The sequence below is a fragment of the Orcinus orca genome, chromosome 2 (assembly GCF_937001465.1).
Source record: "Orcinus orca chromosome 2, mOrcOrc1.1, whole genome shotgun sequence".
Lineage (NCBI taxonomy): Eukaryota > Metazoa > Chordata > Mammalia > Artiodactyla > Delphinidae > Orcinus > Orcinus orca.
Genome location: NC_064560.1, coordinates 56,716,756 through 56,730,404, shown reverse-complemented (window position 1 = coordinate 56,730,404; position 13,649 = coordinate 56,716,756). Strand labels below are relative to the sequence as shown.

Below are 13,649 nucleotides of genomic sequence, written 5' to 3'. Positions count from 1 at the left end.
CAAAGGCCAATTCCCACCCTCTCCTTCAGTTACCAAACAACTACTGAGTGTCAGCTGTTTGCAACTCCCCTCTCACACCAGGCTCCTGGGAGAATACAAAGATGCTCCCGGCATCCCCGTGGGCATGACTGTTGTGAAACAGGAAAAATGACCCATGCCTTGGTGCTGTTTGGATTTAAGGTTCTATCCAGGCAAGGTTCTATCCAACTGGGATGAAAACATTCCAAATGCACTTGAACTCCAAGGATCCAGAAGACAGTCTGGTACAGGGCAGAAGCTGCCTCATTTGTCTCAGTCACCATCTCTTGACCCCTCCACATAGGTCCTGTGCTGAGGTCTAGAGATCTGAGGTTTACGGTACTCATCTTTGGCCCTAAGGAGCTCCCATGCTGGGGGAAAAAACAACAAAGTAAAAAATAAAACAACAACAACAAAATATAAGGTCCAAAGATGAAAAAGAAATGTATCACAGGAAAACCACAGATCAATGTTCCTTATCAATACAGATGCAGAAATCCTCAATACAATGCTGCAGGCCAACCAAATCCAGCAACATATAACGAAGACTACACACCGTGGGTTTATCCCAGGAATAAAAATTTGGTTCCACATAAGAAAATCAATGTAATATACCATATTAATAGAATATGGTATATTAATAAAGAACAAAAACTGTATCTCAATAGACACAGAAAAAGCATTTGGAAAAAAAAACACCACCACCCCTTCATGACAAAATAGTCAACAAACTAGGAATAGAAGGGAACAACTTCAACCTGATAAAGGGCAGCTATGAAAAACCCACAGCATCACTCCTATGCACGGCTGTATCAGAAGTCCTACCTGGGGCATTTAGGCAAAAAAAGAAATCAAAGCATCCAGAATGGAAAGGAAGAAGTAAAACCATCTCTGTTTGCAGATGACATGATCTTGTATCTAGAAAATCCTGCTCTTGGAGGAAGATGCAGACACAGCCGCAGCCCCAGTGGAGCCCTGGACTGCCCACTTCTGCTCCTGATTCACAGCTGTACTGTTCCATCTCCCTGAGGAACAGTCTTTCAGGAAGCCGTGATGCAGCCACGGCTTTTAAAGATACCAGAAAGACACCCACGGAACCAGAGGTGGCAATTCACCGAATTAGAATTACCCTGACCAGTCACAGTGTAAAATCTTTGGAGAAGATGTGTGCTGTCTTGATCAGTGGTGCAAAGGCAAAGAATCTCAAAGTGAAAGGACCAGTTCAGATGCCTATGAAGACTCTAAGCATCACTACAAGAAAAACTCCTTGTGGTGAAGTTTCTAAGATATGGGACTGTTTTCAGATGAGGATCCACAAGCAGCTCACTGACTTGGCACAGTCCTTCTGAGATGGTTAAGCTGATTACTTTCACCAGTACTGAGCCAGGAGTCAAGGGTTGAAGTCACCACTGCATATGCTTAAATCAATTATTTTGAGAAATTATGTTGTTTAAAAAAAGAAGAAAAAAAAAATCCTATGGAATTCACATACACAACACAGAAACTACTGAAGTTAATAAACAACTTCAGCAATGTTGAAGGATATAAGATGAACACACAAAGCCAACTGCATTTCTATACACTAGCAATGAACAATCCAATTTACAACAGAATCAACAAGAATAAAAAACTTAGGAAAGGATTTAACAAAAGATGTGTAAGACTTGTACAATGAAAACTATAAAACATTATTGAAAGAAATTAAAAATGATCTAAATAAACTGAAAAACATCCTATGTTCGTGGATTTAAAGACTTAATATTGTTCAGATGGCAATACTCCCAAAACTGATCTACAGATTCAACACAATCCCTATTAAAATCCCACCTGGCTTCTTTGCAGAAATTGACAAGCTAAAATTCCCATGGAAATGCTAGAGACCCAGAATAGCCAAAACAATCTTAAAAAGGAGAAGCAAATTTGGAGGACTCACTTATCCCAATTTTGAAACTTACTACAAAGCTACAATAAAATAAAGACATTGTCGTACTGACATAAGGATAGGCACAGATCAATGGGACAGAATTGAGAGTCCAGAAAGAGACCTATACATTTGTGGTTAATTTTCAACAATGGTGCCAAGACAATTCAATGGGAAAAAAATAATCTTTTTAACAAATGGTGCTGGGACAACTGGATATCCTCAGGCAAAAGAATGAAGCTGGACCCTTACCTAACACCACATATAAAAATGAACTGAAAATGGTTCATAGATCTAAATGTAGGAGCTAAACTATAAAACTCTTACAAGGGGCAAATCTCCATGATCTTGGATTTGGCAATGGTTTCTTAAATATGATACTAAAAGCACAGGCAACAGAAGGAAAAACAGATAAACTGGACTTTATTAAAGACTTTTGTGCTTCAAAGGACACCATGAAGAAAATGAAAAGACAGCCCACAGAATAGGAGAGAATATGTGCAAATCAAGTATCTGGTAGGGATTGAGTATTAAGACTAAAAAACTACGTCTCAACAATAAGAACACAAATAACCCATTTTAAAAATGGTTAAAAGATTTGAATAGACATTTCTCCAAAGAAGATGTAAAAATCACCAGTAAGTACATGAAAAGACATTCAACGTCATTACTCAATAGGGAAATGCAAATCAAAACCACACTGAGATACCACTTCACAGCTACTAGGATGGCTATAATCAAAAAGATGGACAATATTAAGTGTTGGAGGATGTGGAGAAACTGGAGCCCTCATACACTAGTGATGAGAATGTAAAATGTTGCAGTCACTTTGGAATAGTTTGGCGGTTCCTCAAAAGTTAAAAACAGTATTACCATCATGTCCCAGCAATTCCACTCCCAAGAGAATTGAAAATATATGTCCACACAGAAACGTGTACATGAATGTTTATAGCAGCATTATTCATAATTACCCAAGTGTGGAAATAACCACATGTTCATCATCTGACAAAAAGATAATGTGGTATACTCATACAGTGGAATATTGTTCAGACATATCAATAAAAAGGTGAGCTACCACGTGTATAAACTTCGGAAACACTATTACATTGTGCAAGTGAAAGAAGCCGGACATGAAAGATCTCGTATTGTGTTAATTCCGTCTACACAAAATGTCCAAAACTGGTAAATCAACAGAAGCAGAAGGTAGATTGGTGACTGCCACTGGCTGAGGAAGGGGAGGATGGAGAGTGACTGCTTATGGGTCTCAGCTTTCTTTTGGGGGGTCTTAAAAATGTTCTGGAATTAGATTGTGGTGATATTTGCACAACCTGGTGAATATACTGAAATTCATTCAGTTGTATACTTTTAAAGGGTAAGTTTTATGGTATGTAAATTATATCCTTTTTAAAAAGTCTAGGTGTGTGTGTTGTGAGGTATGGGATGCTACCCATACAGTTAGGCACTGGCTCTGCCCCCAGGAAACCAGGGGCTTCACAGATGAGACTTTTGAGCCGAGTTTCACGGGATGAATGGGCTTAATGAGGAACGAGGCAGGCATTCCACGTAGGGTAGGGCAAAAGCATGTTCAAAAGCTCAGGAATGGCAAAGAGCACTGCAGGACAGCTCTGTATAGGGGCCTCTGTATGACAGGAAGTTGGGGCTGGGAGGTAAGAGGAGGCAAATGCCACACCAGTGAGTCTGGGAAACCCAGAGAGTGACAGGCTCCTGTGTGTTTTGCTTAAATCAAACAGAAACATTTGTAGAAATTCCAAAGAGAAAATTTCAGTTTAGTAAGCTCTAACTCTCCATCATGTTTTATTTGGGTAAAGCATTGGGTTTTTCTTTGGGAAGCCATGCCTTGCCCCCGTTAATCCCTAAGGTTTTACTAGAGGGACTCTATACCCTCACCCCCACCCCCAGGACCATGTGACCTAGGCCTTGTCAGTGACACCACCTCATCCTCCCAGCCACAGTGATTGGTCCAGGGAACAGCACATAGCTCAAGATGGGCCACTCAGAGGCAATAAACAAGGGATTTTGTGGAAAGCATCAAAAGACTCTTCTGGTGATCATTTTGTAATGTATAGAAATATCGAATCAATATGTTGTACACTGGGAACATGGTGTTAGAACATAGGTCAATTATACTTCAATTTTTTTAAAAAAGGGTGTGGACATAGATTCTCCCCTGGGGCTCCAGAATGAATGCAGCCTGCTGACAAGTGATTTTATCAATAGTTTCAGTGAGAGTGACTTCTGACCTCCAAAACTGTCAATAATAAATGTATGGTGTTTTAAGCTAAAAAAAAAAAGAAAAAAGAAAAAAAAAGGGACTCTCTTTCCCTGGGTGGCTAAGTTAGTACGACATAACCAGTAGCCTTCTGTTTGGCCACTCTGCTGAAATGTGGAAATGCCAAAAATGAAATGAAGCTAAAATGGAGGAAAGCAGGGTCAAGAGATGAGCTATTCCAGAGAACACTGCTTGAGCATCTGGACCAATGCCTAAAGCTTTGAAGCACCACAAAGCACCTTAATGCCCGAAGCTTTTCCACAAAGTTTTTAGTTACATGAGCCAATGAATTCCCTTTTTAATTTGAGCCAGTTTGAGTTGCAACTAAAACAATCCTGATGAATGCAGTAGGCTATGTTTAGACAAACAAGTCTGTACTCAAGACCTAAAAATATCAAGGCACATTAATTGTGGAAGATCAGGGCCTATCCTTGCCACCATCAATATTACTGTAGGTGAACTAGGCATCTCCTCCCAAGAACGTGTCTGCTCGTGACAGTGACATAACTTACGTGGCATTTGTATGAGCCAGTGCCACATCTGGCCTTTAGAAAGTGCTCAGGAAAAGAGGGTTATCTTCTACTCATTTGTCCAGAACCAATTGTGTATTAAGCCCACAACATGTGGGACTTCCCCGGCGGTCCAGTGGTTAAGACTACGCACTCCCAATGCAGGTGGCATGGGTTTGATCCCTGATCAGGGAAGTTCCCGCATGCTGCTCAGCACGCCTTAAAAAAAAAAAAAAAAAGCCCCCAACATCTGCCCCGTCCTGCCCCAGGAGGCAGGGAAGGCACATGGCAGGGGGGCAAGTCAGGTCTAGGAGCTGCATTCACAAACTCACAGGCTTCCAACTGAGTTTTCTTTCTGCCTTCTCTGAAGACAGCACAGGGAACTATATTCAATAGCTTGTAATAAACTATAATGGAAAAGAATCAGAAAAAAAGAATAAAGACATGTATGTATATATATATATGCATAGCCAAATCACTTTGCTATACACCTGAAACTAACAAAATGTTGTAAATCAACTATACTTCAATTAATTTTTTAATCTAAAAATTAAAAAAAAAATGCCAAGCTGGTATTAAAAATTAAGCAGAATGGAAAGTATACCTGATTCCCACCAGCAGTTACTTCAGTGAAGTTTTCTGACTCAGAATGAAGTTTAAACTTTTAATAATTGTTTTTAGCATTCAAACAGCATTCAGAAAGGCAAATGAACTGGCAACAGAACAAGTAAGCACATGAGTTTAGCTGAAGGCTGTGTCTGCAGGGACTGACTAGGAAACAGCCACCCTGGAGGGCAGAGAGGGAGGGATTCTGCTGGCTCGTTACCAATGAGTCAGGGCTGCAGGCCAAGTCCCCTAAGGGGATGCCCAGCAAGGGCGCCCCGGCCTGCCAAGTCCAAGGCACCTGCGCCTGGCACCAAGGGAGCAGAAGTGGTAAGAAAGGAATTCTTTCCCTACAGTCCTGTGGGGCTTGAGAGTCCAAGGACAATACTGGTCTGCTGCCTGCAACAAAGAGCAAGGTAAAAGGCCCACCCGTCTTGGGAGTCAGCACGTTACATCAGCTTGTTGCATATACAGTGACATTTTTTTATTGGTTTTATTTCACAAGCTCCATTTGCCAGGCAATGCACCTGGATCATGTACAGCATTCACTCCTCACAGCACCCCTATGAAGTAGACACTACTATAACCCCCACATGCAGGTGAGGACACTGAGGCACAAGACGGGTTAAGCAACGTGCCGCACATCACAAAATCAGTAAGTGGCCAGGTCAGCATTCGCACGCAAGTCTGTGCTCTCAGCCCCTCCACTCTGCCGCCTCTTCAAAGAGGATTTAGAATCCTTGGGATTCTTAAAACCTTTGAAAGTAATTTGAATATGCGCTTAGGAGACCTGGCCTTGCCCCTGCGGGCCCATGGGTGGTAGCTGGGCACTATCCATGTCTGCCTGGGGTTTCCCTCCTCCTTGGCAGATAAGCCCTTTCTTAAACTCTCCTCAAACTACCCCACTGAGGTGTCCTTTCTCTTGCACCCTGGCTGATACAAGGGGGTATCTGAAGGGTAATATTTACTTTCTTTTTATAGTTCTTGGTATATATATTTTTAAACATTTTAAACTAAGTATTCTAATGCAGAGTGATAGAGAATTTGAGTCTTAAACTAGAAACAGAGAATGGATGTTTATTATGGGAAAAATCCTCTGACTAGGCTTCCATGGTTATGTGAATCTAGAAGCAGCAAGTTGTTCTGGGGAAAGATGATAAACATAAACAAGCCGCCAGGTTTGCTGTGTGTGGTTCAGCAGATTGCCTCTCCCTGGATTCCACAGTTCAGGGCGGACGTTTGCACAGGAACCCAGAGGATGAAGTTGGGGCAGCCATCGGGGTAGTCTGGGGTGGCCCTGAAGCAGGCACCTGGCAGGAAAGGCCCTTAAGGTGACTCCCCCTGGAGAAGGGCAGATGCCCTGGAGGCTGACCCAAATTCAGAATCAACAGGTTCATGCAACAGCTGAGGGAAGCCACTGAGGACTTAGGGACCCTGGCAGATGTCCTGCTCTGAGGAAGGAAGGCTGAACATGTGACAGCCAAGAGAAGTTGTTCTAGGGCACCAGAGTGGGCTCTCACAACCCTGTGCATGTGTCCCCAGGGAGTGGGCAGGCCCATGGACCATGAGGAAACCTTCACTTACACCAGCGACACCTGTGGTCACCACGGTCAATTAGTGTGCACATCTAATTTTCTGGTGTCCCAGTCCAGCTTGGGAAGGACTGACCCCTGGATTTCTCTGACATCCAGGGGAAGGGTGATCTAGAGGGAGGTATAAGAATTGTTGCTTATGGACATAAAGCTTTGAGCATCACCTGGAAAAGTAAAGTGAAGGAGTGTGCCCCAAGTTGGTGACACAGGTCATACCAGGAACCTCCAGGGTCCCAGACCAACCCGCCCATGGGGGCATCTTTGTGTCTCCAGCTCTGGGACCAGGAAAGGTAGGATGATGTCATCCTTGAATAAAAACACAGAGCTATCACCTATGCCATGAACATTGTGGAGAGTATGTTGTCTTTCCTGTGCATGCTCACCAAGGCGGGTAGGGTGGGGTAAGGGCGTCAATGCTGGTACCACTGCTAGACTCACAGGATGATGAACTCAGATCAGAGCCACAGCTCTGCCCATGGATAACTTCATGCCAGAGAACATCAGATAAAGGAGCACCAAACCCTCAAGAGGTCTGTCTAACCTTGATCACTCCCAGGCACAACACCCATGAATCCCATCCCCCAGTCCCTCCCAAGGGCAGGAGACATCCTCGCAGGCTCAGCTGCCCTCCAGTCTCTCCCAAGGCTGCATCACAAAACACATCCATCTGTTCTTCTGAAACCACCCACTTCATCTCTCATTTCTTCCTCATTTTCAATTCCTGCTTTTCTAATTATTCTCAGTATCTAAATGTTACAATATAAAGAAGCAATACTTAGAGACTATTTTACTTCGGTTTCGTTTTTGCAGCTTTCCCCAATCTGATTCTCCCCAAAGGCTGCTGGGACCAGCCCAGCCTGGCTACCCCACCGCACGGCAATCTGACAATTGGCTTATCAAGACAGCAGGACGGTTGAAGGTGCTGTCCTCCTTCCTCTGGGTCCCCACGGGGCTGAGTTTCTGTTTCCTCTGTCCTGGCCCCAGTGGAACTCAGACGTGTCCATCTGTCCATAGGGAAAGGTGTGGAAGGACCTGCACCACAAGGCTAACAGTACTTAACTTGGAATGTATGTGAGGAAGAACCACCAACAGCCTTCTGGGTTATTTGACTTTCTTTCAACAAAGCACATACATCTTTTGTAATGAGAGTTCTGGGGCTGTTAATCTGGGGCTGTTAATCACATCCCTCTGCTTTATTGCTGGATCTCACAGCCAAGGGAGGGCGCTTCTTGCCACCCCACCTCCACTGGCCTGCCCCACCGCACCCCTAGTCTGGACATTCCAGCCTGCACTACAAATGCAGAGGAGCAGGGGTCAGGAGCAGGGAACATGGTGAACTTCAGACCCACCTGAACTCTACAGGTGGGTCTGAGAGAGGGCCAAAGCCAGCTGGAATAACGACCTTCTTGCCATTTTAAGCAAATCGAGACAAATGTGAAAGGAGCTACCTTGTGTCATGTGGAAGTGAGTGAGGGGTGAGGGAGGAACAACTTTCCTTCCCCAAACTCCTTAAGAGGGTCAACCAGTTGGCAACACCTATTACTATCCTATGGATAAAGACAGCAAACCGGAGAAGGAAGCTTCTCCTTAAAGTCATATTCAAGGAGTTTTGTTTTTTTTTTTAAAGCTGTTTAAGAAATTTACATAATTATCTGTGTATATTATCTGTCCCCTCTCACTTATTCTTAGGGTTTGCCACAGAGGAATAAGGGAGGGAGGGAAGCTCTCAATATTCTTAACTGCAAACAAGCCATTGAAAACCCTTTCTTGAGTTCAATCAGTTAGCTTAATATTTGGCTCCTAAATCAGTTTGATCCTGACCTGGTTTATCTTTCTCAAAGGTGACAGTGCCCTAATTTCCAGACAGAAAATATTGTTAACCCCTCTCCTTCTCTTCCCCTGCCCCCAATAAATTACTATACAGTGAATCTCTAGTCTAGTTTTTCTCAAATAGGATCTTGCACTGAGATTGTTAAAAATGCAATTACATTCTTACTTTCAAATGATTCAGAGAAATGAAAGTGTGTGGAGAGAGAGAGAACATGTGTACACAAATATGGCAAAAATATTAACAAAAGGTAAATCTTTTTTTTTTTTTTTTTTTTTGCGGTACGCAGGCCTCTCACTGTTGTGGCCTCTCCCGTTGCGGAGCACAGGCTCCAGACGCGCAGGCCCAGCGGCCATGGCTCACGGGCCCAGCCGCTCCGTGGCATGTGGGATCCTCCCGGACCAGGGCATGAACCCATGTCCCCTGCATCGGCAGGCAGACTCTCAACCACTGCGCCACCAGAGAAGCCCCAAAAGGTAAATCTTATAGGTGAAGAGTATACAACTAAGTATTCATCCTACTATTCTTGCAACTTTTCTGTGGGATTGAATTTGAAATAAAAAGTTGAGAAAATTTTAAAATAAATAAAATCGGCAGTTATGAACCCCATGTTGAGCCTGCTGACCCACATCTCTGGGGGGCAGGGCCGAGAATCTCACCACTGCCCTGGACAATGCAGTCTCAAATGGCTAAAAGAAAATATGAGGTTAGAGAGCAAGCAACAGTTAGAAAGCTCACATCATACAGATGGGTTCTGGACTCCCACACACATCACTAACCCACTCGAGTTACTGGGAGAAAACCTAGAACTAGCAGAGGTGCCAACCCTGTAAGCTGTCCTGACCCACCAGGAATGGCACTGAGGGTGGCCACATCAGGGCCAGACACAGGACCTGCCCCCATAATGCTCTACGTATTTGGGGTGGGGCTAGGAACCTCGAGGCATCTGTGTGACAGCAGTGCTTCCAGGTCAACAAGGTGGCCTTGTTAGCAAGTGGGGGAACCTCTGGAATTCAACCTCCGGTCTCAGCCTATTCTTTCTTTGAGCTAAGTCACACCTGCTGAGTCAGCTTCTTGCCAAACCACAAAAGGGGAGGAAAGAAGATTCCAGAGCTGACTGATTTCTGTCTCTCCTCTCGACAACTAGTGTAAACAGAGAACTATTCTGTCTGATCACAATGTCAACTCATCTGTTAAAAAAAGCACATAACAATTGTCTGAGATGTTGTGTCAACCTATCACCAAACCTTCCTATCTCAGATGAAGAGACCGAGGCTCAGACAGTGAAGTGACAGTCACGGCCAGGGGAGGACAGAGCCAAATCTGAGCCCAGCTTTGGGCCAGTCGATTTCATGTTTATAACCATTCACAAGAATATATGGACTGTATGGGAGAACAAAGAAGAAATCACAGGGGGTACTCCTAGAAGCAGAGATGAGATGCCTTTTAACTTCAAGAACTTCCACAGTACAAAGGTGAGGGATAACACAGGTCAAAACCTCTCAAGGAGGCCTACATTTAAACTGGGGGAAGGAGCTCAAATTATAGGCATTGTGAATAATGTTGGTAAACACCTCAAAGTAAACAATTAGCAGAAAGCTAGCTGTCACACAGGTAAAAAACTCCCTCAATGCTCAAAATTAATAATAATAGTCTATGAAAAGTAGAGAAATAGTCACGTGAACCTCTAACTTTTTAGCCAGAACTCAAGAGGGCAAACTACCAAAGCTGCTGTGGATTAAAGGTAGATAATGAAGCCAAGCTTCTCATTCCATAAAAGGCCAAACAAGAAAATCACTCACCTGAAAAATCACTGTCTAAATACAAGAAGGAATACACAACATACAAATGTTTTGTGATGCATCCACACAAGCACACTGCTCCTTGAAATTTAAAGAAAAAATTTATTGAAGATCTGAAAAACAATTTCTAAAAGATTGACTTTTCCAGAAAACTGTAGCTACACAATGCATTGCGTCTATCATGTTAAAACGTGCATTAGACACAAATACAAAAACCATGAAACAAGCCACCATTCTTTGACAATCTGAGCAAAGATAAAATGCCTAAGGAACAACATGGATGACTTGCAAAGGATGGGCTCTTTACTGTAAGCACCATAAAAAAAAGGGGGGAGCACAAATGGATGAGTGTGTTCAGTTATACACACTGAATTGAACCTTTGGCACTAGGAATCAGAGCATTTTGTCATATAGCATTAACACATATTATAAAAGTGCGTAGTGTCAAAGGAATAGAACCACCAGCATTCAAAAGCAGCTTTGTCAACTAAGCAATAAAACACTCTACAGTACGTCTCTCTGTTGTCCATCATTGAATACACTGGTAGCAACTTTGAAATGAAAAAAAAAAAAAAAAAGAAAAGAAAAAAGGAGCTGTAACCCCTTTTATTTTCTGTTTAAAATCAAACAGAAAACAAACATCACTTCTGTTATACACTAACATTTCCAAAGTACATCATTTGTACAAGAGAAGGACTAAGAAACAAAAATGTGTTTACAGAGATCCAAACAAGAGTGAGTATAAGCGCCTCACACAGCTTTCCGATGGTACTCAGGAGGAGCCACTTCATAATCGCTGGCACTAAACAAAGTTGCAGAGTTCTTTGCCAGGTATCTAAAAATGAAATATTCATTACAAGCATGAAAAAGAATCATATTTTGATACTAATCTCTTCTTAATTATATACAGAAGCCACACAAAGCACTTTAAAATATACTAAAATAATCACAACCTCACAGTAAAACTATGTAATTATAACTCAGGTAAATAGGGTTATATACCAGACAACAACACAAATAAGGATGGAAGTCCAGAGTTACTCCCCTTATTTCAAATAAGCAAAGAACAGGAGTCACCAGAATACCAACCTGAGCACTTGGACTACCTTTAAGAAACAGGTGTCGTTAGTCTAAAAGAATAACATCTAGGTGTTTTCTTTAGCTCTCTGAAATCATATTAAATATAAATTCAGAAATTGACCAGTATTTCTCAAGTTTAAACTTGGAATTAACACCATAAAAATCAAAGGGACCTGAAATGTCCAGTAGTAGAGCACTTTCATTTCATAAAGAAGTGGGGGTAGAGGAAGGATATTAATTCATCATTGGTAAAGCAAAGACTATAAAGCTGTTTAGATTCCCAGGTTCACGTTGGTTTTAAAATTATTATAAAATACACGGTGCCATTTTAAGAAAATTCAAACACAGAACTATATAAAGTAGCAACAGAAAACTCCTTCTCGCCCAAAACTATGCCCAAGAAACAACTCACTGTTAAGTATGATCCTTATTTTTCCAAATCTATTCCAAAGATTGAAAGTGTTTCTCTACAAATCAGAGGAATCATACCATACTCTACTGCAATTTATTTTTTTTACACTGACACAACATGGACATCTTTCTTGATTCATATATTTAGACCTACCTCATCTATTAATAACGGTTTAAAATTCTTCACCATTTTCTTTTTCAAATGCAATAAACATGCTTGGAAATCTTTGTGCATTCAAGTATTTCTACAGGATAAGTTCCCAGAAGCCTAACTGTCTGGTCAAAGGGTAAAAAGCACATTTGAAATTTTTATATGCATTGCCAAAATGCCCTCCAAAAAGCTGTAAAAAGCAGGATTGCCCTTTCCTCCATTTCTCCAAAATTATAAGCCAATCGACAAGAGATATTTTAATTATGTTAAACACATTTTAATGGCCTTTTTACTGAGACTTCTGTGAATTTCCAATGTCTATTTTTCACTGGTTTGGTCATCTTTTTCATATTAAGAACTCTTCTTTGTGTTAAAGATACCAGCCCTTTAACATGTATGTGTAACATACATTCCCTTCATCTTTAAGAGCTTACATTTGCACTTACATTGTTCCATTAACAATGTATCTACTCTTGTACCAATACTACACATTGTTGTTTAGTTTTATAATAGTATCTATATAATGTCAATCTATCAGAGTAATGTTCAGTACAGTAGACTAATTCACGTTTTTATTTCAAGCATTAATTTTTAGACTTACTTTAGAAAATCATGAAGATAATTCAGTAATAAAGCAAGGCTCTTCTCATCCAGAGGTGTATAGGCCAACATTGCTCCAATACGTACTATTTAAACAAAAGAATTTAGTCAAAGTTACATCCAAGGTAGCACTATAAGCATGTATTTTAATTACATGAGCAAACGCAACAATCACTGATTCCTTTAAAGTATATGATTTTAGAAACCGACTTTGGATTTTACTATATTAAATAAAAGTTCAAATTGGAATTAAATCATTATTTTTGAAATGTTATTTTATGTTACCACTTGATATAAATTAGGAAAGACAAAAATATTAAAGGCTCAAAGGAAAAAAAGTAAAATTGTTTTCTAAATGGCAGTATTACCAAATAATCTCAGTAGATGTGGCGCTCCATACACCTGGGACATGGGCGCATCAGGGTGATCTGCGAGGATCTCAGCATACTGTGGTCTCTCAAATTTGTAGAGCAGCTGAGTGCCCAACATTACATTGAAGTATTCCTTGATCCCTGCCACAACTTCATTAACAGCATACTCCCTGATAAATGAATAAAAATATTTACCTTCAAAGCAGGTCACTGAAAGGAATTGAGAGATGAAGAGTAAGTCAACCAACTTAAGGGTAACGAATTAAAAGGTTAAACTAATGACCCTGAGCCTCTACTGAACAGATTTTTAAAACAGAGATTTAATAAGGCGGCAAGAAATCAATTCCAAAAATAGACCAGTGGTGAGCAAACTATAGCCCTCAGGCTAGGGATGGTTTTCACATCTTCAAATAGTTGTATTTTAAATGGTTATATAGGTACTTAGATATAGCTTCGATTTTACCTGCAACATT

The 13,649-nt window shown here is 41.3% G+C and overlaps 1 protein-coding gene across 3 annotated transcripts in view; it reads right to left on the bottom strand.

Moving 5' to 3' along the window:
* The window catches only part of MORF4L1 (mortality factor 4 like 1), a 35,127-nt gene that overhangs the window by 2,055 nt on the left and 19,423 nt on the right, over window positions 1-13,649 (bottom strand). For 2 of the 3 annotated variants that reach the window (XM_004278346.4, XM_033402987.2), the window contains 3 exons: window positions 13,174-13,346; window positions 12,807-12,891; window positions 10,646-11,398 (listed from right to left, as the gene is read on the bottom strand). In XM_004278346.4, coding sequence (XP_004278394.1) covers window positions 11,314-11,398; window positions 12,807-12,891; window positions 13,174-13,346 — 343 coding nt within the window. In that variant the 3' untranslated portion in view covers window positions 10,646-11,313. Of the gene's footprint in view, window positions 1-10,645; window positions 11,399-12,806; window positions 12,892-13,173; window positions 13,347-13,649 lie in introns of those variants that run through there. The other variant, XM_033402988.2, reaches the window with a different exon arrangement.